This window comes from Ammospiza caudacuta, chromosome 18 (assembly GCF_027887145.1).
Source record: "Ammospiza caudacuta isolate bAmmCau1 chromosome 18, bAmmCau1.pri, whole genome shotgun sequence".
NCBI classification, from domain to species: Eukaryota; Metazoa; Chordata; class Aves; order Passeriformes; family Passerellidae; genus Ammospiza; species Ammospiza caudacuta.
In genome coordinates this window covers 3,476,921-3,501,066 of record NC_080610.1, presented here as the reverse complement: position 1 = coordinate 3,501,066, position 24,146 = coordinate 3,476,921, and the positions used below count along the sequence as shown (strand labels likewise).

At 56.3% G+C, this 24,146-nt stretch overlaps 1 protein-coding gene and 1 non-coding gene across 2 annotated transcripts; both read right to left on the bottom strand.

Moving 5' to 3' along the window:
- Positions 1-495: 495 nt before the first annotated feature.
- AP1B1 (adaptor related protein complex 1 subunit beta 1) lies at positions 496-24,146 on the bottom strand. The gene is made up of 21 exons (XM_058816516.1): positions 23,931-24,146; positions 22,718-22,780; positions 21,480-21,585; positions 18,104-18,239; positions 15,606-15,851; positions 14,012-14,202; positions 13,366-13,587; positions 12,246-12,366; positions 11,644-11,739; positions 10,730-10,845; positions 9,958-10,123; positions 9,043-9,141; positions 7,164-7,423; positions 5,783-5,984; positions 4,381-4,530; positions 4,114-4,259; positions 3,516-3,645; positions 3,054-3,138; positions 2,725-2,811; positions 2,298-2,452; positions 496-1,344 (listed from the first exon to the last, which is right to left on the bottom strand). The coding sequence occupies exons 2-21, from the start codon at positions 22,752-22,754 to the stop codon at positions 1,270-1,272; spliced, it is 2,826 nt and encodes a 941-aa protein (XP_058672499.1). The 5' UTR covers positions 22,755-22,780; positions 23,931-24,146; the 3' UTR covers positions 496-1,269.
- LOC131565923 (small nucleolar RNA SNORD125) lies at positions 3,925-4,029 on the bottom strand. Its single transcript, XR_009275503.1, has one exon. It is a non-coding gene; the product is annotated as a small nucleolar RNA SNORD125 (small nucleolar RNA).

Genomic DNA, 24,146 nt, shown 5'->3' with positions numbered 1-24,146 from the left:
TGGCCCGTGGGGTGTCCCAGAGCAGCACCAGTGAGCTGTGGGGTGTCCCAGAGCAGCACCAGTGAGCTGTGGAGTGTCCCAGAGCAGGACTGGCTGCTGCTGCTCATCACCCACCCCACAGGGACCAGCAGCACCTCCTGGGGATCTCACACTTGTCCCCAGCCCCAGGAGGGGCTCGGGGCACCCAGCCTGGACACCATGGACAGTGCAGGGTCACTTTGGTGGATCCCTGAGAGGCTCCAGGAGCAGAGCCAGGAGCTCTCCAGGCCCTTCCTGTCCCCAAGGGGTGACTGGCCCTGTGTCCCTGTCCCAGCCCTGCCCATCTGCTGTGTCAGGCCTTGCTGTGCCAGAGGCCACAGGGAGGGTTTATCTGGCCCTGCAGGGCTGGCAGGAAGCTCCCAGGACCCTGCTTCCCTCGGGGTCACCGGGCCATGGCCACCCCAGCAGTGTCCCCGTGGGCTGGTGTCACCTTTATTCAACATTCCCTCAAAGCAGTGAACATTACAATATATTTATCTTTCATATATTAGAGATTTCCTGCTTCCAGGGAGGGGGGGACCCATGGCTTGATTTGGGGGGGACAGGAGCAGTGGGAGCCCCAGGGGAGCACCCACGGGGGAGCAGAGGGAGCTGTGGGGCTGGGCTGGGGGACAGGGGACACTCAGAGCCCTCCTGGCCCCCTGGCAGGGGCTGGAAAAGCCCTTTTGAACCTGCACCTTAAGTACAGCCTCAAGTGTGGGATCCTCAAGCCTTTCTGGGAGCTTTGGGAAGGGCTCCCATGGGGAGAAGATCCTCTGTGAAGGGCTCACCCACAGCTCTGCTGAACCAGGGAGAGCCAAAGCTGCTTCCTACCTGCTCCAGCCCCAAATCCCAGGGCTCCAGGGGGATCTGCAGCCAATCCCACAGCACTCTGGGCCCCCCCAGCAGCTATTCCCAGGGTTTGGAATGCTGAACCCACCACCAGCCAGCACTCCATGAGAGCCAGGAGCAGGAGCTGGGGTTTCTGGGATGTGGAGGGTGGAAGTGGGATGTGGAGGGAGCAGCACCAGGAGGAGCACAGGGCATCACTCACACGTGGATTGCTGCAGGGATGCAGGACTGGGGACAGCCCCCTGCCCCCTCTGCTCCCCCAGGACAGGGAGAAGCCCAGGGGCTGGGTCCTGGGCAGGGGGGAAGGGGACATGCACACGGATCCAGCCCTGCTCCCTCGGGCGGGAATGGGACGGGAGGAGGAGGAGGATGAGGAGGAAGAGGGGCTGCAGCAGCACCTCAGTTCTTCAGGATGGTCTCATAGGCTTGGTAGATGTACTGGGACACCTCTGGTGCTCGGCATTTCAGGGATAACTGTGGGGAGAGAGGGAACAGCGGGGTCATGGCATCCCCCCCATGCTGGAGAGCCCCCAGCCCCAAAGCACAGCCCTGCATGCTGCAGCTCCCTCCCTCCCTCCCACGGGGCACTCCAGCTCCTGATTGCAGCTGCAAAAAGGTAATTAAAGCCCTGCAAGCCCTCCCAGGGCACAGCCATCCACATGCAGCACAGGCAGGGAACAGGCAGGGACAACACTGCAGCTTTTGGGATTGGATTCAGTGCCTGGCGCTCCAGGGAAATGAAGGGTTCCCCAAAAACATCCTCCTTTCCAAAGAGGATTGAGGTCCTTCAGGTGTTTGCTTAAATATGACATCATTCCCAAATCAATTAGCTCCTCAAGCAGGGAAAGCTCGTGGAGAATGCTCTGGGATAAGGATTTTCAGCTATCCTCATCCCCAGTGACACCAGCAGGGCGATGGGGACATCCCAACCCTTGGAAACGTCCCCTCCTTGTGCCAGCCCTGCTGGGAAGGAGAGGCAGGAGGCACCAGGAGACTGCCAGGGCAGGGAAAAACATTGGGAAAGGGAGGAATATCCAGGCAGCAGCCAGGGAGAGCCCAAAGCCAGGGAAAAACCAATCTCTAACCTCCAAATCCTGCAAGAGCAGCGAGGCCGGCGAGGGCGGGCGGTGGGACAGACACAGAGAGAGGAGTCAGGGTGACACAGCTGGCCCCACCCCTCCCCAAAGGCTGCCAGGGACAGGGACAGGGACAGCAGGACACCGGGGTGGCTCATGGGTGAGGTGTGGAGAGATCTCTGCTCAGGGATTCCATGGAGCTGGGCGGGCTGTGTGTCCCTCAGCTGTCCCCAGAGGAGCAGTGCCACCCTCCCCACGACACAGGGACAGCAGGGCTGGCACCAGGGGAGGTCCCAGAGCAGGGATGTGCCCCCAGCCCCGGGTTTGGGAGCAGGCAGGGATGGGATGTACCGTGAAGCTGGGGTTGCTGGGCTGGATCCGCAGCTCTGCCAGCACCCAGATGCCGTTGGTGAGCTTCAGGGACTGGTAGAGCATGTCCTGGCCCTCCACGTTCCTCTTGGCAATGGTGAAGATGTTGCTGCCTTGGAGTTTGCTGCTCACAGCATCTGGGATGGGAGAGAGAGGCTGAGGGGCTGGGCTGAGCCCCTGCTCCCCTTAGAGCTGCTCCTGCCCCACCTCCTCCCCTCCTCGTCATGGAAGAGGCTCAGAGTGGGTTTTAGGGAATTAGGGGGAATTTCTTCATGGAAAGGGTGGCACAGCTGCCCAGGGCAGTGCTGGAGTCCCCTTCCCTGCAGGGATTGAACAGCCACGTGGATGTGGCACCTGGGGACAGGGTGAGTTAAGTGTGACCCAGGTCCTTGTGAGGGGTGGGACCCACCTGCGTTGAGGGAACAGTCTTTGATCTGGAACTGGGTCTCGTTCTCATTGGGAATGTCCTTCCAGGTGGCCAGGAACGTCTGTCTCTCTGCAGGGAGGGAGGACATAAGCACTGAGGGAGCTGCCAGACCGGCCACCCCAAAGGTGACACCACACAGGTGACATGGCAGCCCAGGTGTGTCACCCTGCCACCCGCCCCAGCAGCCTCAGGGCAGCCACCTGCTCTTGGGGGGCTCACCCAATGGGATCAAGAAGGTTCCAGGGGCTGGGATGGCACCTAGGGACAGGTGACAGAGCACACCTTGCTGCAGCCATGGTCACCCCACTCACCCATCTTGCCATCCTCCACGAACAGGATGTGCAGGGGGTACAGGGTGCTGAAGTAGAAGACGTCAATGTTGTTCTTCACTGCCACCTGGGGAGGAAGGACACGGGGATTTCAACACCTCAGGTTCCCAAAATGTCCCATCCCATCTCAAAATGTCCCGTCCCATCCCCATACCAAAATGTCCCATCCCAAAATGTCCCATCCCCATCCCATCTCATCCCATCCCATCCCATCCCATCCCATCCCATCCCATCCCATCCCATCCCATCCCATCCCATCCCATCCCATCCCATCCCATCCCATCCCATCCCATCCCATCCCATCCCCTCCCCTCCCCATCCCTCTGGAGCCAGGTGTCACTGCACAAGCCCCTGGTCCCTGCTGTCCCACCTCCCTCTGGATCTCTCCAAGGGCCCCTGCCCTGTCCCCATGTCCCCAGGAGGGGACAGCCCTGTGTTCCCCACCTGGAGGTTGTTGAGGGGCTCCATCTTCATGACAGAGCCCACGGTGTTGAGGGGCAGGGAGATCTCCACGGACTGGTTGGGAGCCAGAGGTGCATGAACCTGCAGAGGAGCTGCTGGGGCCAGGCCGAAGCTGGGGGACACCAGGGAGGGCAGGGGTCAGTGTGGGGACAGCAGGGAATGGCACAGGGTGCTGTCCCCATCCAAGCCTGGTGCTCCCTGCCTTCCTCCATGGGCATCCCAGGAATCCCCTCACTGTCCCTGCACTGTCCAGGATGGGGCTGGTTCCTGCCCTGCCCACCCTCAAATCTTCCCCTTCCTCCTCCAGCCACGTGTGGCATTCCTGCAGCATTCCCTCAGTGCCTTGGAGGGAAAAGGAAGCATTGCTTCCCCAGGACAACCAACAGGACCCTGAGGAACAGCCTCTTCAGCCAACTTCTTAGAGGCTTTGGTTTGGTGCTCATCACCACCACAGCCATCAGAGACAGAAGGGTCATCACCAGAGGCTGTTCCCAGCCCTTGCAGCTCCTTCCTCACACCCTTTTCTGCTCTGGGCAGGGTCTCCAGGGATCCCAGGTGAGCCAGCCCGGGTGGGACTCACCTGTTGCGGTTGAACTGGATGGCAAAGTCAGACATGACCTGCAGGGCCTTGTTGGTCAGCACCAGGTCCATGGAGATGGAGCCCACCTGGCGGCTGAAGGTGCCAGAGATCTCCAGCCCCTTGGCTTTCATGGCAGGGAGCCACACCTGGGCAATAGAGAGACAGGAAACTCTTGGGGTGTCACCCACAGCAGAGCCTCTGGTGCTGCCCCAGCTCCTCCAGGGGGTGGGCACGGGGTCTGTGCCCCCTTAACCCTGCCCCACTCACCGTTTTGGGGGCCACATAGGATCCTGAGAGGGTCCCCACGCCACCAGTGAGGTCAAAGAGGTCGCCCAGGCCGCTGCCAAGGGGTGCCCCCATGTTTGTGGGTGCCGTGGTGCTGGGAGCTGCTGTGAAGCTGCCACTGCCGCCACCCATCTGTGGGGACAAGGGAGGGGTTACAGGGGGCACCATGGGGAGGGGGATGGGGGGAGGAAGAAGAGGAAGAGGAGGAGGATGCAGAGAACGAGAGGAGTTGGGTGTGAGGGCACACTCACAGCAGGGCTGCCTCCCACATCGCTGCGCAGCTGCAAGAGAAGAGAGGGGCATCAGCAGGGGCAGGGCTGAGGGCACAGGGGTCCCCAAAATGTCCCCTCTGGCACTCCCTGGAGGCAGCAGTGTGGGGCAGGAGTTGGGGTGCTCCAGTGGTCCCAGACCAGGAGCACTGAGGGCCATGGGTGTCCCCAGAGGGAAGCGAGGTGTCCCTGGGCTGGGGGAGCAGGGGCAGCCAGGGTGGGCACGGGGTGGGCACGGGGTGGGCACGGGGTGGGCACGGGGTGATCCAGGATCCATACCCCTTCAGACTCGTCCCCCATCTCCAAGCAGAAGCAGGCAAGGTGGAGAGAAGAGCCAGCCACATGCAGAGAGAAGCCAGGAGAGAAGAGACAAAAAGAGAGAGAGAAGAGGAGGGGAGGAGAGGACAGAGGTTAGTTCTGACACATCTGTCTGTCTGTCCATGTCCTGGGGACAGAGCCAGAGCTCATTCCCAGCCTCAGTGCCAGCCCATCACCAATCCCTGGGAGCCACAAGGTGCCAGGGCAGCACTTGCAGGGTTACAAAACAGGAAAGGCATCAATGCTGCCTCCCCTTGGGATAGATGGGCTGCATTTCACGAGTCATGGAGCAAACTACAAACTCTGCTCCTTCAGGGAGCCTGGCCCATCTCCAGCACCCACAGAGCAGGTGTTCCCACACAGGGAGAGCTTTCCATCTTGCCTCACCCTGAGGCCAAACCCCTGCTTGGCCTGCATTCCCAGGAGGACACTCTGTCACCTCTAGATCTGCTGGCACAGGGGACACCCCACAGGCTGGGAGGGGACACATCCTGGCCAGCCCTGCAGCAGTTTGGGGGTCAGAGAGGGACCCCCAAGAGCCACTCCTGCAGCACAGCACATAGAGAGGGAACATCCACACCAACAGAGAGAAAAGGCACAGGGAAGTGCCACTGGATAATGGCAGCACAAATGGGGGTTCGGTGCCCTCTGCCCTCACCCACTGCAGCCAAGAACCAGCCCAGATGTCCCCGGGCTGACAAGTCTGTGCTGTGGCAGAGCAGAGGCACCATCAAGCCCAGCAGGATGCCCAGGGGATAGGCAGGACCCAGGGAAGGAGCAGGGAGCTCTGGACGTACCAGCCTGTCCAGGCCTCCCCCGAGGAGGTCCACGGCGCCCATCTGCACGGCGGAGGTGGCCATGGGGGGCCCGCTCACGGGGGGACCCAGGTCCAGGTTGAGCAGGTCCCCCAGCAGGTCCCCCTGGGTGGGGATGACAGAGGGCTGATCTCCTGCTGGCCCTCCTGACGGGGCTGTGTCCGGGCTCTCAGGACTCTCACCCCTGGAGGGAATGAAGGGAGAGGGTGAGCAGCTCCAGCTGCAGACAGGGGTTGGCCCAGTTGAACCCTCCATCCCATCCTGGCTCCCAACACATTCCCACAGAGATCACTGGGAATCTCTACAATCCCAGTGGAGATCACCTTCACTAGGATCACTTCTTCAGCTTTTTAAGGCCAGGACTGAACCCACACAGCCCTGCTCCTCCCTTGGGGATGGGGGCTCAGCTCTGAGCCCAGTGGCCCCACAGCAGCCCCACATCCCACCCCTCCATCCACTGTTGTGGTGTGCTGTCATGGTTTGCCTTAGATACCCCAGGTTCCTCCCTGATAATTCCCTGCCAGGTGTGTCCATCATCCCTCCTTTCCCCACCCTGACCTCTCCCAGCACCATCTATCAGTCCTGGCATTTCAGAAGGGCATCAAGTGATTGGCAGAGTTCAAAGGATGCCCTCTACCCCTGGGGGACATTGGGCCATCCAGGTGTCCTTTGTCCCTTAAGACCTCCTACTATGTACTTGGTTGGTGGCTCCCTACCCCTTCCCTCCCCTCTCCCTGGGGTTAAAGGAGCAGCAACCACGGGCTCAGGGAGTTCTGTTGGAGCTGGTGCTGCATTCAGAGGCCTGAGGGCCAGAATAAAGCTCTGCATCCAAACCCTCCATCAGAACCAACTCCTTTCCTTCACCATTGCCTTAAAGCTTCTCCACAGAGAGAAACCTGAGGAGCAGCCCCTGTTATGGGGGGAAGCTCCATCCCAGCACCACCAGAGCTCCTGCAGGCCTGGACTTGTCCCCACAGGCCCAGCTGCAGCACCCAGCCGGCCCAAAGTGTCTGTGGGGTGAAACACCACACACCCAGCCAGCCCAAAGTGTCTGTGGGGTGAAACACCACACACCCAGGCAGCCCAAAGTGTCTGTGGGGTGAAACACCACACACCCAGCCAGCCAAAAGTGTCTGTGGGGTGAAACACCACACACCCAGCCAGCCAAAGGTGTCTGTGGGGTGAAACACCACACACCCAGCCAGCCAAAGGTGTCTGTGGGGTGAAACACCACAGTGCCGCTATTTGGTTCAGTAGCAAGGCCAGACAAGCTCAGGCACACCCTGTCCAGCTACATTGTTAATTATCCCAATAACCCACAGCCCTGGGAAGCCCAGCCCGGGGTGGGGACAGGAGCACTCACGAGTCGGTGCGCGGGGGCAGGCTCTTGTGCACCACGCCCCTGCTGCCCTCCACGAAGGCGCTGGGCGGTTTGTGGTACACCGAGGCCAGCGTGCCGATGTAGCAGATGAGCTCGTCCAGCAGCGTGGGCTCGATCAGATCCGTCTCCTCCGAGATCAGCGGCTTCTCGGCCAGCACCACCTCCTTGGCGGCCACCGGGTCCGTGGAGAGCAGGCGCCAGTAGATGTACCCGCGGTCCCGCAGGTCGGGGTTGTCCGAGTCCTTTGGGAAGCCATGGGGAGCTGCAGCTGCTACAGGGATACTCAGAGCAACTGCAGCTACTACAGAGATACTCGGAGCAACTGCAGCTACTACAGAGATACTCAGAGCAACTGCAGCTACTACAGAGATACTCGGAGCAACTGCAGCTACCACGGAGATACTCGGAGCAACTGTAGCTACTTGGAGCAACTGCAGCTACCACAGAGATACTCAGAACATCTACAGCTACTACAGAGCTGCTCGGGGCAACTGCAGCTGCTAGGGAACTACTTGGAGCAACTGCAGCTACTACAGAGCTGCTCAGAGCAACTACAGCTACTCGGAGGAACTGCGGCTACTACGGCACTACTCAGAGCAACTGCAGCTACTACAGAGCTGTTCGGAGCAAGTGCAGCTACTACAGAGATATTCAGAGCAACTGCAGCTACAACAGAGCTGTTTGGAGCAGCTGCAGCTACCACAGAGATACTCAGAGCAACTGCAGCTACTACAGAGATACTCAGAGCAACTGCAGCTACTACAGAGATACTCAGAGCAACTGCAGCCACTACAGAGATACTTGGAGCAACTGCAGCTACTACAGAGCTGCTCGGAGCAGCTGCAGGTACTACAGAGCTGCTCAGAGCAACTGCAGCTCCTGCAGAGCTGCTCAGAGTAACTAAACCTGCTACAGAGATGCTTGGAGGAGCTGCAGCTACCACGGAGCTACTCAGAGCAGCTGCAGCTACTACGGAGCTACTCAGAGCAACTGCAGGTACCACAGAGCTGCCCAGAGCAACTGCAGCTACCACGGAGCTACTCAGAGCAACCACAGCTACTACGGAGCAACTACAGCTACTACAGAGCTGTTTGGAGCAGCTGTAGCTACCACAGAGTTGCTTAGAGCAACTCCAGCTACTACAGAGAGATTCAGAGCAGCTGCAGTTACTACAGAGCTACTCAGAGCTGCTTTCCCCACCTAAGCCTTGCCGGGAGGGATCCCAGAGGCCAAAGGTGCCTCCTGAGCCGTGGCAGTGCCCACGCTCCCCAGGCTTCCCAATGTCACCGTTCCCAGAGGGACTGGGGACAAGGGATGGAGGGACAGGACACAGGAATGGCTCCCTGTGGCTCTGAGTTGTGTTAATGAGTCTCTGAGGAATTTTTGTGGAATTTCTGTGGTGAGTGATTGATTGGTTGAGAGGTGGAGTTATGGGGGTTGTTGAAATGGCTGGAGGGAGTTATGGGTTTGGGAAAATTGGTGTTGAGTTTGGGTGGTTTGTTGGTGTTTAAAGGGTGTGGGTAGGGGAGGGAGACCCTGCCCATCCAGAGGGCAGGGCTGGATGGGATATTGGGAATGAGGAATTGTTCCCTGTCAGGGTGGGCAGGCCCTGGCACAGGGTGCCCAGAGCAGCTGTGGCTGCCCCTGGATCCCTGGCAGTGCCCAAGGCCAGGCTGGATGGGGCAATCTGGGACACTGGAATGTGTCCCTGCAGGCTGGAACAAGAGGATCCTTAATGTTCCTCCCAACCCAAACCATTCTGAACTAAGCTCCAATTCCCTGCCTGCTGCCACATGACCAGGCCATTCCCACTGTCCCAGGGGATAGGAAGCCCTGGGAAGCTGTCCCAGGTGTCACCCACCTGTGTGGCCAAGCTCAGCACCTGCTGCACCAACTCCTGTGTCTCTGTGGGCTTCTTCAGGAACAGCTTCACGATGGCTGTCAGCAGCTGCAGCTGGACCTGGGAGGGACAGACAGACAGACAGGTCACTCTGTGTTCATGCAGGAACACATGGACTTGCCCCAGGACCTAACTCCAACCTGCCTTTCAAGGGACCAAAGGCACAGTGACCATGTCAGTGGCAGTGACACATCAGGGCACCTCACCAGCCCCTTTCCAGCCCATTTCCTCACCCTCAGACACAGGCTGACCCCAAACCCATGGGGCAGGATCTTGGCAGCAGCTTACACGGTCCCACAGGGCACAGGCCAGGGCATCCTTTGACTTCCACATGGATAAGCAGCAGGAATTCCCCTCCCAGCCTCTCAGGGGCCTGGATCTCTGCCTTTGCTACTCAGCATTTGTAGACTTTGCCCTGTTCACTGTCACTTGGTTACAGGGTGTTTTGCAGATTTTCCAGAGTTGGAAACCCTCCAGAACTCCACAGGAAAACCCACTGGCCTCAGTTGCCCTGGGAGACAGGGCAGGCACTGCTCCCCCTGCTCATTTTCCAGCTCCACAGGGATCTGTGCTGGCACAGTGGCATTACCAGGCCCCTGCCTGGTGCCTCCCAACCATGGAGCAGGGAAGGCACTTGGGACAACACCACGGTGGCCTTTCACAGAAACATGGAACAGCTTGGGCTGAGAGTGACCTCAAATCCCAACTCATTCCCCCTCTTGCCATGGGCAGGAACACCTTCCACTCTGCCAGGTTACTCCACATCCTAACCCAAACCTGCCCCAAGCACCTGCACAAACAATCCCTTCAGAGCAAACTGTGCCCTGATCCACCTGGGAGCTCTTTCCCAGTGCCACCCCGAGGTCCCTGGCACACCTGGGTGCTCTCATCATGGAAGCCCTCCAGGAAGCTCTCCAGCAGCTCGTCGGCGTTGTCGATGCGCTCAGCGTATTCGCCCACGATCCAGATCATGGCAGCCCTGGCCTCGGGCTCGTCCAGGGAATCCAGGTTCTCACAGAGTGTGGCAATCACGCTCTCGTACCTTCCCCAGGGGAGGAGAGCAGGACACAGCTCAGCCAGAGCAGGAGACACGAATCCTGATCCACCCAAACACCAAACCATGTCCCACCTGCTTGGGGCTGGCCCCTCACCCCGTGGGCAGTGCCCACACTGATGCCAGGGCACATTCCCTGCTCCTGAATGAGCCTGGAGCCAAGGGCTACTCCTGCAGAGCTCTGCTCGTTACTAATTCAGTTCATTAGTATTTATTACCACTATTAGTGCCCAGCTTCCTGATTACAGAGTTGCCTATTCATCCTGGCTCAGCTGGAACATTCCCTCCCCTCTCCTCTCCTCCTGCTGCCCTTGTTCCAGCACCAGGAGCTGGACTGAGAGCCAGGGACAGTTTCTGCTGACACAAGGGACCTGCACATCCCTGGCAGCTCCTCTCCATTTCAGTGCCTGCATCTGGCACTGCCACCATCCTGGGGCCGGGGATAAAGAAATCCAAAGCCACCTGTGCTGTGGGGAGGCTGTGGGGGCTTCATCCCACCAAGTTTGTGGCCCCCCAAGCACAGAGGGGAGGGAAGAGCTCAGGTAGGAGCGGGAGCACCCCAGAGAAGCCACGGCCCAGGGAGCCCCCACGCACTTGTTGGGGTACTTGCGGAAGATGTCCTTGATGACCACGATGGCCTCCTGCACCACGTAGTTCACCTTGGTCTGGATGAGGTCCAGCAGGGTGCTCACACAGCGCTCTGCAGATTGCTGCCAGAGGGACGGGGTCACACAGGGCCAGCCCCCCTCCCATCCCAAACCTGCCACTGCCTCCTATCCCCCCCTATCCCAAGCCACAGCACAACGGGGGACACTGAGTGTGGTCTGCCCTTCACATCCCGGTGTGGCTCCTCCTCATCCTCTCTGCACATCCCCACAGGCTCCTCTCTCCCCATGGGAAGCGTTCCAGCTGTACAGAGACACCTTTCCAGGGAGGTTTTTAACAATCTCCTTTGGAAAATTATCCCCATAGGGAAGCAAAGCCTCTGAGTGGCCCCTCAGGAAGGGATGGATTCCCTCCCAGCCCCTCAGGAAGGGATGGATTCCCTCCCAGCCCCTCTGGAAGGGATTGGTTCCTTCCAGCCTCTTGCAAAATGACTGGGACCTTCCCAGCCCCTCAGGAAGGGATCAGCTCAGCCCCAGCCCCTCAGGAAGGGATCAGCTCCCTCCCAGCCCTTCAGGAAGGGATCAGCTCAGCCCCAGCCCCTCAGGAAGGGATCAGCTCCCTCTCAGCTCCACTCTGGTCCCCAACAAGCCACTGGTATCACCCACTGCATTCCTGGCCCTGTTCTAGGCAGGGATCCTAAAGCAGCTCCAGTTGCAAAGGAGAAGGGGATGGAAGAACCTCCTGGCACCCCAATGATCCCTGTGGAACAACCATGGCTCATCCCCACGCCTGGGAAGGCTCCAACTTGCCAATTCCTGGGATGAGATGGCCACCATGTGCTGGGAAGTGCCACCCTGCCCACCCACAGGTGCCGCAAGGCCCAGCCATGTCCCAGCCCTCACCTCCACCTTGATGGCACAGCGGCCGATGGCTCTCACCGCCTTCCTGACAAAATCCACATCCACCTCTGTGGCATATTCCTTCAGCTCTGCCAGCACCTGAGGGGGGCACAGCATAGTGAGAGGCTGGCACAGCCACCAGGAGAGATGGGCACAGCACAGTGAGAGCCTGGCAGCAAGGCACAGCCACCAGGAGAGCAGGGCACAGCACAGTGACAGACTGGCACAGCCACCAGGAGAGAAGGACACAGCCACCAGGAGAGCAGGGCACAGCCACTAGGAGAGAGGGACACAGCACAGTGAGGGGCTGGCAGCAAGGCACAGCCACCAGGAGAGAGGAACAAAACCACCAGGAGAGAGGGGCACAGCACAGTGACAGCCTGGCAGCAAGGCACAGCCACCAGGAGAGAGTGGCACAGCTACCACGAGAGAGGGGCACAGCCACCAGAAGAGAGGGGCACAGCACAGTGACAGCCTGGCAGCAAGGCACAGCCACCAGGAGAGAGGGGCAGTGACCCAGCACGAGCCCCAGGGTGGGACAGCTGCTCCCAGCAGAGCTGGGCTGGCACTGGGGTGGCCCTGGGTGTCCCAGCCCCACTCCTGACCTGGGCTATGTTGGCCTGGGAGGCCAGGCGGATCATGATGTCCAGTTTCTCCAGTTTGACGTAGATGGGGTCGTTGTACTTGACAAAGAACACCTTCATCTCGTGCTTCAGGATCTCGGGCCTGGGGCAGCGAGAGGCAGCGTTAGGGGGGACAGGCACTCACTCCCACCCCAATCCCAAGGTTTTGGGGGCCTATTCAATGCCAAGGAATCCAAGTCACCGTGGTTATCCCCCAGGATTCTGTCCCCTGGCTCCCCTTTGCTGGCACACAGGGGACAGAGCACAACCTTGTCACAAACACGGGCCAGACGTGAGGCAACGGGGGACGTTTGTCCTGCCAAGGCTGGAGGGACGTTTCAGTGGGAGCAGGGACACAAATCCAGACCCCAGGGCTAGGCTGGACCTTTCTCACCAGCTCACCCTCTCTCTAAGCTGGGAAAGAGCTAGGCCAGGTCCAGCTCCAAGCTGCCTTCCACATTCCCACTCCCAGGGACACTAATTGCTTTCCATTTCTCCCAGAAATTGCTGCTATTTTTAAGAGACGACCACGGTGCTGACTGGGAGGAGAACAAATCATCTGACTGGGCTGGGGCTCTCCAGCTGCCACTCCTGCTCCAGGCACACGTGTGGGGCCTCAGCCACCTCCAGGATTTTAGATCAGCAAAGGGACAAAAGGACTCTGAGCACTTGTTCAAAGGGGACAACTGTGGAGAAAGCAGCTGGCAGCACAAAAATCCCTCCCTAGACACGGAGGGACTACTCCAAAGTCTCACAGCTTTTGGCTTTGCCATCCTTTGCTGCCCCAAATAAAGAATAAATTGAACTAAAGGATACATTAAACTGGAGATCCCAGCTTAGCTCCCTGCTCATTCCTTCACCTGACTGACTCAGGGCCAGGTTGGACAGGCCTTGGAGCAAAATGCTCTAGTGGAGGGTGTCCATGGCAGGGGATGGGATGAGATGAGCTTTAAGATCCCTCCCAACCACCATTCCACAATTCCATAACTCTCCTTGGATTTTAAGTAACAGAGAAGAAATCACCCTACAGGATGTGTGTGACACTGCTGCAGTCAGAGGGACTGAAGCACCTGTGGCTGAGAGGGGACACATGGACACCCACCTCTTCTGCACGATCAGGTTGATGTTGCGGAGGGCCACGTACTGCAGCTCGGGCTCTGCAGACAGCAGAGTGACCAGTGGTGGGGCCAGCTTCTTCAGGAGAGTGCCATAATAATCCAGGTCCTTGGACAGCATCTCCATGAACTTCATCAGCACCTTGACAGCCGACAGCACCACGGCAGAATTGGCGTGGGACAGCCGCGGTGTCACCCGCTCGCAGATGCTGCCGGGGCGAGGAGGAGGGAGAGGAAATGATCCCAGCCCTTCCTCATGCTGAAAAACTCCTGCCAGCATGGAGGAAGGACTTGCAGGAAAGCTGAGTGCCACTTGGGACCTTCCCAAAGAGGCCGAGCTGGCTCCTGAATGCCCCAGTGAAGGTTATTCCCCAGGCCCTGCAGAACCCTCTGGCAGTGACCCCGTTTCGGGGCTCCCCGGTGCCCATTGTCCCCTACAGCCACATTTTAAGCAGCTCAAGGAGCACAATCCCAGTGCCAGGGCTCGCTACAGGACCAGGGCAGGCTCCAGATGGCCATGCCCAAGGCACAGGTGCAGCAGATGCCTGCTGTCCCACCTCCTGCAGCAGGGTCAGGAGGATGAAGACTCCTCAGAGGAGAAGGGGCAGTGCCAAGCCCTGCCTGTGCCCTCACCTCTGTGCTTCCCGGTCATCCTTGGGCATGTAGTTTGCCAGGCAGTCCAGGATGAAGATCTGGCCCCACTCAGTGCACTCGTTGAGGGCTGTGAGCAGCTTGTTGATGGACTGGGGGTTGAGGTCCAGGAGGTTGCTGCTGGGATGAGACTCCGCGATTTCCGACAGCGCCGCCACCGCGTTGGCCACCACCTGCCAGGGGGGGACAGGACACGGATTGGTGACACCAAATGTGGTGTGAGGGGATGAGCTGCCTCCTCACTATGAACCCCTCACATCCCACCTACATCTGGGCTCCAGCTTCTCCCTCCTCAGAGCAGATCTGAGGGGGATGGATGAGCCTTCCCCACCACACGCTCCCACCACCCACGCCGCATCTCCAACGGCTCCCACGTGTTCCACGGAGCCAGCCTTGGCTTCCTGCCCAGTTCCCTTCCCCAGGCAGCTCTGAGGAGCCCCAGAGCTTTCCACACAGCCCCTGGGCTCAACACTACACCCAGGGTAAGGCTGGAAAAGCAGGAAAGGCTGTGGGAAGAGAAACCCTGGGGAAAGGTGGTTTTAAAGTTCCCCATGCCCGGGGAAAGGGAGGGAAGCCAAAGCCCAGCTGGCAGGAAAACCAGAAGCAAAAGCCACTGGCTCTGTGGTATCAGAACCAAGCAGCAGCTTCCCTCTGCCCTGAGCCACCTGGAGCAGCCTCCTTCCCACTGGGAACAGAGGAATAACACACAGCCATGGGATGGAAGAAACCCTCTGTCCAGGACACAGGGTTATGGGGCAGGGAGCACAGCCTGCAGTCCTGAGAAGCAAAAGCTCTCAAAAAGCTCTTTGTTAACACCAAAAAGACAATCTGGGAGGAAGGGAGTTTGTGGAGTTTTCCTGTAATCTGATCCTAAGACTCCTCCCATGGGACACCTGATGAACCCCTGGCCCCGGGGCTGCTCTCTCTCTGCTCTCAGCTCTCTGGGGCTCTGCTTGGGCTCCTGGGCCTCTTCTTCCTGTTCCACCTCCCCTGGCATGGGGTGGGGGAAATAAAATGAAGAGATTTTTAAAAAATTTAGGAGTTTAAAAAAAAAAAGGCAAGACGAAAAGCAAGAAAGGAGGCAAGAAAGGTAAGAAGAAAGGCAAGGAAGAAAGGCAAGAAAGGTAGGAAAAAAAGGAGAGAAAAAAGGTAAAAAAAGGGCAAGAAAAAAGGTAAAAAAAGGCAAGAAAAAAGGTAAAAATCAGGCAAGAAAGAAGGTAAAAAAAGGCAAGAAAAAGGCAAGAAGGCAAGAAGAAAGGCAAGAAGAAAGGCAAGAAAGAAGGTAAAAAAAGGCAAGAAAAAAGGTAAAAAAAAGGCCAAAAAAAAAGGCAAGAAAAAGGGCAAAAAAAAAAAGCAAGAAAAAAGGTAAAAAAAAGGCAAGAAAAAAGGTTAAAAAAAGGCAAGAAAAAGGGCAAGAATTTTCTCATTTGCTTCTCCTGCCATTGGCTGCAGCCTCCCTGGACACAATCTCGTCACTGCAGCCGCACGCTGCTACCGGAGTTGGACACGAACACGACGGGAGAGCAGTGACAGCCATTTGGACAAAGAGGAGGCAGAGAAGGCAAAACCCAATCACCATGGGGTTGGAGTCTGAGATGAGATCCTTGAGGGTGTCCAGGAAGCCCTGGTCCTCCACCAGCTGGGCGTTGATGTCGTGCAGCTTGGCCACGCAGACGGCGGCCGTCTTGCGCACGTAGGGGTCCTCGTCCTTGAGGCACTTGCGCAGGGGCTCGCACAGGTACTCCGTGATCTTGTCCACACGAATGCAGCCCATGGTGCGCACGGCCAGCGCCCGGATCAGCGGGTTCGGGTCCTCACAGTCCTGCAGGGGTGGCAGAGGAGCTTTGAGATAGGGCTAAGGAGCTCTAGGAGGCCTGTAACACACCCAGTGTTGTGGTGTGATTTCAGAACCTTGGATCCCTCCTTGATAATTCCCTGCCAGGTGTGTCAGTTACCTCTCCTTTCCCATCCCAGCACTGTCTGTCAATTCTGGCATTCCAGCAGTGATTTGCAGATTCAAAAGATGCTCTCTACCCCTGGGGGACATTGGGCCATCCAGGTGTCCTTTGTCCCTTGTCCCTCCCCTCCTGTCCCTGCTTGGTGGCTCCCTGCCCCTTCCCTGCCCCTCTCCCCGGGGTTAAAGGAGCAGCAATCACAGGCTCAGGGAGTTCTGTTGGAGCTGGTGCTGCATTCAGAGGCCTGAGGGCCAGAATAAAGCTCTGCATCCAAACCCTCCATCAGAACCAACTCCTTTCCTTCACCATCACCAAAGGTAAACCTGAGCTCCTGCAAGCCTGGACTTGCCTCCATGTGCCCAGCTACAGCATCTGGCCAGCCCAAAGTGTCTCTGGGGTGAAACACCACACACCCAGCCAGCCAAAAGTGTCTCTGGGGTGAAACACCACACACCCAGCCAGCCCAAAGTGTCTGTGGGGTGAAACACCACACACCCAGCCAGCCCAAAGAGTCTCTGGGGTGAAACACCACAGTGCCGCTATTTGGTTCAGCAGCAGGGCCAGACAAGCTCAGGCACCCATCTGGCTATGTTGGTAATTATTCCAATAACCCAAGACAGCTCAGCTACTTTTGGAGGCACAATAATCAGCAGGATGGCTTCTGTTGTTGCAGTGTTAGAAACAAAGAAGTTTAATAAAAAGCAAAAGAACAAACAGAAAAACTGAGCTAAGCGCCAGACTTTTTTGCTCTTAGTAAAACACTTTACAAAAGTGATTAGCTTCTTTGTTCACTCCTTTTTCTAGTTAACTGTCTAACCAAGACTTTTTAGCCTTTCTCTAATTAGCTATCCTTAAGTTTGAGGTGAAGTCTCTTAAGTCTTATGAGATGTCTTTTCACTTAACTGAAGAGAGAAACTTCTAGACCATTTTCCTATTAAAGATACAAAAGATAGTTTTGTCACTCCATTAACAGAGAGCACACACCCACAGGGGAGGGTGGATATTATTGTAATAATTTTACAATAATTTACAATAATTTACTATTGTAATTAAGGAGCCCTGACAAAGGAAGGAATAATGCATCTGACTCCATGAAGGGTAATTTATTACTCTATGATACTATATTATATTAAAGAATAGTATACTATGCTACAGAATACAGAAAAGATACTTAATGCTAAAAAGATAATAATGAAAACTCGTGACTCTTTCCAGAGTCCTGACACAGCTTGGCCCTGATTGGCCAAAGAGTGAAAACAACTCCCAGCAGAGTCCAATGGAACAATCACCTGTGGGTAAACAATCTCCAAACACATTCCACACCAGCACAACACAGGAGAAGCAAATGAGATAAGAATTGTTCTCCTTTTCTCTGAGGCCTCTCTCACTGCCTTTCACCTTCCCAGGAGAAAAACCCTGGGTGAAGGGATTTTTTTTCAGAGAATGTGAATGCCACAGGATATCCTGGGCTCCTCAGCTATCTCCAGGGGGGTTCAGGTCGTCCAGGAGGATTTGGGTTCAAATCCCGAGGTTTTCATGTTCTACTCTTGAGAATAAGTCACCCAAGAGAAGTTTCTCTCTTGGCCTGTACCCACTGAGTTCCAGCACCACCAATCCTCACTCCCACAACTCCTCAATCCATTCAGGAATTCCATGTCCTCATCACTTACACCAGGTACCTGAACCAACCTGATGCTGGAAATGCATATTGGAATTATTATGAGGGGTTTATCCTTCCTAAAAGCCTGAACTCACTCTAAAGCCCACTAGGCCTTTTCACTGACTGCTTTGGCAATATCCTGGTTCCTAACACACTCTTCAGTTCCCAGCTCCATCGGGAAGATCACGAGGGATTTCTCAGCCCATAAATTCACATGACAGCTCTTGATCACGGGAGCTGCCCACACCCTCACAGAGAGAGAGGCACAGGACAGCTGCCAAAAACTGACTTTCTGCATTACTGGACAAATACAATCTGTTTTCTAGAGCTTGCAGAGCCCCTCCTCAGGAAGGGAGAGGCTTGGGAAAGCTGCCCACACTCCCTGATTTGCAGCCTGGCACAGTGAGCTGGCACCTGGTGTCCCCTGTGGCCCCATGACACAGAGCCCTGTCCCCTCACCTTCACAAAGGTGTTCACAGCCATGATGGCCATGTCTGGCTGGCTCTTGGCATAGTTCATCAGGTAGAGGTAGACCAGCTTCTTCAGCTCCAGGTTGTCTGTCTGCATGCAGTTCACCACGTCGGGGAAGAGAGCGCTGGAACAGAGAGAGCTCAGTGAAGGCAGGACACGGCCAGGCTGCCCATGGATCCCCCTCCCATGGATTATCCTGCTCCCAGAGCCAGGAGAACACAGCTCCCTCCTGAGAGGAAACACTGGGGGTGCTCACCTGGAGAGGAGAAGGCTCCAGGGAGAGCTCAGAGCCCCTTGCAGGGCCTGAAGGGGCTCCAGGAGAGCTGGAGAGGGACTGGGGACAAGGGATGGAGGGACAGGACACAGGGAATGGCTCCCAGTGCCAGAGGGCAGGGCTGGATGGGATATTGGGAATTGGGAATTGTTCCCTGGCAGGGTGGGCAGGCCCTGGCACAGGGTGCCCAGAGCAGCTGTGGCTGCCCCTGGATCCCTGGCAGTGCCCAAGGCCAGGCTGGACACTGGGGCTGGGAGCAGCCTGGGACAGTGGGAGGTGTCCCTGCCCATGGCAGGGGGTTGGAGGACCTTTTCCCATCCAAACCATTCCATGATTCTATGATTCCATGACCTGAGCCCACCCTGCAGCAGACATGGCTGAAATGCCCCTCCTCAGTGGATTTTTTTAATGGGTCTGTGTCACAGACATCTTTTATGGAAAATCTTTTCCTTAGGATTTTTCCTCCTGAGAATCTGGGAGGCCTCAGGAACAAAATGTAAACAATGGTTATCTGCTGCTGTGGAATGCAACAGGTGCATCTGTGATTGGTCTCATGTGTTTGTCTCTAATTAATGGCCAATCACAGTCAGCTGGCTTGGACTCTCTGTCTGAGACACAAGCTTTTCTTATCATTCCTTCTTTTTCTATTCTTAGCCAGCCTTCTGATGAAATCCTTTCTTTTATTCTTTTAGAATAGTTTTAATATATATAATAAAATAATAAATCAGCCTTCTGAAACATGGAGTCAGATCCTCATCTCTTCCCTCATCCTCAGGCCCCTGTGAACACTGTCACAGGTCTGTATCAAAACTCGTCCTTGATGGACCAAAATTGAGCTTTCCCACATGGCTCTGCTGCACTCCCACTCCAGGGCACATCCACTGCCCCAGGAAAAGGTGCTGCACAATTCCCTCAGGCACAGGGTGGGGTTGTTGGGGTGTCTGTGCAGGGCCAGGAGCTGCCCTGGATGACTCTTGTGGATCCCTTCCAACTCAGGATATCCCAGGACTTTATGCATCATCACAGGATGGTCCCAAAAGGAAGAGCCCCCCTCCCCTGGGTGAGGCTGGAGCACCAGGAGACTCTGCTGGGATGGAGGGGAATGCAGTGGGTCTGCCTGCACAGAGCTGGGGCTGCCCAACATGGGGTACCAGAGATGCTGTTTCATCCAAAGACAGACCAATTATACAATTAAACCACCCCAGGGGAGGCAATCAAGATCCCAGGGGTTATTCCACCCTGACAGATGTCCCAAGGCTCCCAGAAGCTTCTCCACCTCCACAAACCAGCCAGGATCAAACCCAAGGCCCCCCTAAATCCAGGGAATTGGGTTTTGCAAAGCTGCTGCCCACCTGGGCTGGTCTCACCCCGGGTTAAGCCAGGCTTTGCTGGCACCTCCTGGGGAGCAGTGAGCTCAGCAAACTGCTCCCTGCAGCCTGAAACAGGGAAAAAGATGGGCTGACACAGACACAGGATCATGGAATGGCTTGGGCACCGTGGAATCTTTAAATTTATCAAGTTCTACCCCCTGCCATGGCAGGGACGTCTCCCACTGTCCCAGGCTGCTCCAAACCCCATCCAGCCTGGCCTTGGGCACTGCCAGGGATCCAGGGGCAGCCACAGCTGCTCTGGGCACCCTGTGCCAGGGCCTGCCCACCCTGCCAAGGAACAATTCCTCATTCCCAATATCCCATCTAAATATCTTTTAGCTTAAAGCCATTCTCCTTTGTTCTGTCACTATTTGTCCATGTAAAAAGCTGCTCCCCCTCCTTTTTTAAGCCCCTTCAAGCCCTGGAAGCTCCTGCCATTTCCATGTGATTTCTACAATGGTCTCAAGATGGACACTCCCTGCTGCTGTTCTGGGAGCCAGGGATGTCCCAGTTCTCCAAACCCTGATGTGTTTTCCCTCCATTTACTCTCAAATGCACCATGAAAATCAAATTGCTGATGCTGCCTGTGCTGGGACAGGTCTGTGCAGGACAAGGCACGGAAGGAGCCACGTGCAGCTCAGCCAGATGGAAAAGGAAGCAGGAACAGCAGCAGCTGCCTGACCTTTTGGACTGGAGAGGCTGTAAAGGGTTTATCAGCATCCAGGCACTGCCACAAACCCTCCAAGGGGGTCCTGCTTGTTTTTAGCAACACACAAAGGAAGTGGAAATAATCCCAACAAACTGATTTGGCAGCCAGACCAATCCTCTTTTAGCCAGATTACAACAAAAGCCAGGAGAGCCCCCACCTGCCAGGTGGCCACGTGGCCACAACCTGCACTCCAGGAGGCAGAGCTGCAGCCAGGGTGTGCCTGGGGGAAAAGCAGCATGGAAACCCCCATGGAAGCAACAGGGGGAAAAGAGAGCCCAAAAACCAGCTGGGTTTGGCTTGGGCACATGGGAGAATAGCATGAAGGAGAGGTTTAGGGTAAATTTAAGGGAAAAGTTCTTCCCCCAGAGGGTGCTGGCACTGCCCAGCCTCCCCTGAGGCTGCCAGAGCTCCAGGAGCCTTTGGGCAGCACTGCCAGGGATGGACAGGGTGGGGTTTTGGGCAGGGCAGGAGCTGCCCTGGATGATTCTGGGGGTCCCTTCCCACTCAGGATATTCCAGGTGCAGCCCCAGCACACACCTGACATCCTTGCCCACATCCTGGGGGAAAAGCAGCATGGAAACCCCCCTGCAAGCAACAGGGGGAAAAGAGAACCCAAAAACCAGCTGGGTTTGGCTTGGGCACATGGGAGAACAGCATGAAGGAGAGGTTTAGGGTAAATTTAAGGGAAAAGTTCTTCTCCCAGAAGCCTGAACTCCCTGTAAAGCCCACCAGGCCTTTTCACTAAGTGCTTTGGCAATATCCTAGTTCCTAACACACTCTTCAGTTCCCAGCTCCAATGGGAAGATCATGAGGAATTTACCTCAGCACCAGAGGGTGCTGGCACTGCCCAGGCTGCCCAGGGAATGGGCACGGCCCCGAGGCTGCCAGAGCTCCAGGAGCCTTTGGGCAGCACTGCCAGGGATGCCCAAGATGGGGTTTTGGAGCTGCCCTGGATGATCCTGGGGGTCCCTCCCCACTCAGGATATTCCAGGCTCCATTCCCAGCACACACCTGACGTCCTTGCCCACAGTCATGGAGGCGATCACCTTCTTCACAGCCTCCTTCTTCTTCTCCTTCTTGTCACTGTTCAGCTCAGCCTTCAGCTCAAATATCTCCCCTGGAGAAATGGGAAAAGTGGCAGCTCAGGGATTAGTGGAAAATGTCGAAGACTATAATTGAGTTTATTTGGCAAGTAAGATATACATAACCTCTCATAACTGAAAAGTTGGAAACTGATTAATTCTAAAGCTGGCTCAAGATTTCACAATAATATTATCTCAACTCATTTCCCATTGATCTGTCACAATTCATTATTTGGTTGCCAAACTTGACCAGAGAATTTTTCAAGACTAAATTTGAAGTTTATTTTTCATATGAAGACAAATTTTAAAGCCTAATTCGGCTTAATTTGAAAAAACCTGTTTCCTTGAATTGGCAAATAAATGTCTTACCCATTTATAGAATTAATTTGAAAAGCCTGAAGTAAATAATTCAAAGCTGAGCACACCTCTGCTGGGTGACAGGGTCCTCTGCCACCCCTGAAAAGAGAGATTTAATTTCCCAAACACCCACTGAGGGCTGGGGCTGCTCTGGGGGCTCAGCTCTCACCCATGGGAATGGAATATTCACCTCCTGCTGAATCCTTGTGGCTCCTCCACAGGGATGAGAGATGCTGCAGGAGTCAGGAGCACCCCACAGGCACTGGATGGGGTTATCCAGAGGGTGTTTTTGGCTGTGGGGTGATCATCCCTGCCCCATGAGGCCCTACCCTTCCCAGGGATGGATTTTGGGCACTGCTCCTCAGTGGAAATGTGGCTCCCAAATCCCTCCCTGGCTGTGGCAGCCCCCCCCAGCCCAGGGCAGCATCTCCTGCAGCCAGGCTGAGCTCCTTACTCCCTCCTGGGCTGGCAGATTGAGGAGGAAGATGCCACATGGCTTCTCTCACATTAATTCCTTGCTCTGGAGAGTGCTTAAGGCCCTGAATGCTGCCCAGGGGAGCTCCTGAGCTGCTAAAGCTGATCACCAGCTGCCAGCAGCCCTGGCTGGGCCCAGGGGGCTGGGGACAAGGTGTCCTTACCCCACAGCAGCCCAGGAGCTGCTCCAGAGCAAGGAGCAGGGTGAGGTGTGAGCCACAGCATCCCAGGGCATTGCCACAGGAGCTTCCCAACCCTCCCCACATGGGTTATACAGGAGTGAGAACCAGCTGGTGATTTGGGGATGAACTGTGACATTCCTGCTCCTTGCCTTACCTTTCTTGGTGGTGGTGAAGTACTTGGAGTCTGTCATGGTGGTCTCCAGCCAGCAGCACGGCCCTGGAGGAGAGGGAGAGCACTGAGGGTCAGGGCTGATCATTTCCTGATTGCAGGGATTGTTAGGGAGAGCTCCAGGAAGGAAAAACACCAGGGGAGGGAAAGAGTTTGGGATCTCATGGGAAGAGTCACAAGGAGGAGCTCAATCCCCAGGGGAGGGTGAGCACCTCACAGCTCTGTGATGATGGGGAATCAGCTGTTCCCTGATGGGGAATCAGGGCTCTCCAAGGAGGATGTGGAGGAGGAAAGGAACCACTGAAAATCCCAGGGCTGCAGCCCTGACTTTGCTCATCCCATCCTGCACAGAGCTGGGCAGCAGGGGCTCAGTGATCCCCCCTCATCCAAAAAATGCTTCCTTAAGGAAAACTCACAGCCAGCCCTCCCTCTCACCTACCCAGGGAACAGTTCAGGGCTGGGGACAGGAACTGAGCCAAACCTGAGGCTCAGCTCAGTGGGACAGCACAGCCAAGGGGCACAGATCTGCCAGATCAAAGGGAGCCTCTCCCACAAACCAGCCCTGCTCCAGCGGGGTTGCTTTAAATTCCAAGGCTGTGAGGTTTCAGCCCAGCACTTGAGGCTCTATTATATAATTCAGGCAGTTTAGGGCAGATTTAGGGCTTGGCAGGCTGAGGAAGGAGATGTGCAGCCCTTCAGAAAGGTCAGCGGGAATTTGGCTTTTATGGCTGGTTTTCCCATCTTTCGTTCAACAGGGAAGGAACCAGAGGCTTGTCCTTGAAAGCCTGCAGTGGCCTTGCTGTTTTGGAGGGGCAGGAATACAGGAAGCAAAGCCAAGCAGAAAAAAAAAAGAGATTAAAAAAAAAGAGCTTGCGGATGGGTTTAAAATGCAAATGAGCATCTTGAAAGCAAAACGCAGCAGGAGCACAGAGAAACTGTGTCCTCTGTTCCCTGTCCAAGCTGGAGAGGCATCCCCAGCAGGGATAAAAGGAAAATCTGGATGAAATCTGGGGGTTGAGCAGGCTGGGCAGAGCACACAGCCTGGCAGGGAGGGAGAGGGAAGGAGCTTGCGTGGGTTTGGGGCTGCTCTGGGGGCTGGCAGCACCATCCTGGTGCTGTTCCACAGGAGGAAGGCTGGCACCACAGTCCCACAGCCCTGCCCCTGGTGAGCCAGGACACTCCTCCCTGCCTCAGTTACCTGGAATTGATTCAGAGCCTTTTTTATCCCTCTAAGTCGATGGCTCTCCAGGGAACAGCGGGAGCTCCGGGCTGCACCGCAGCTCTCTGCACCTCACTGCAGATCCCGTCCTGCCACACGGGGAGCAAGGAAGGAAGGGAAGAAAGGAGGATTCACTGCAGTCCCTCCGACTCCAGGACCTGGCTCACACTCAGCCCTGCTCTGCAGAAGTGCCTG

What these genes read in the sequence shown, in the direction of transcription:
- AP1B1 (XM_058816516.1), bottom strand. Translation starts at nt 22,754, where the DNA reads ATGACAGACTCCAAGTACTTCACCACCACCAAGAAAG. An exon ending in CCCAGGCCAACATAGCCCAG is followed by an intron (nt 11,740 to 12,245) that starts GTCAGGAGTGGG and finishes TGCCCCCCTCAG; the next exon opens with GTGCTGGCAGAGCTGAAGGA. An exon ending in TCCATGATGAGAGCACCCAG is followed by an intron (nt 9,142 to 9,957) that starts GTGTGCCAGGGA and finishes TGTCCCTCCCAG; the next exon opens with GTCCAGCTGCAGCTGCTGAC.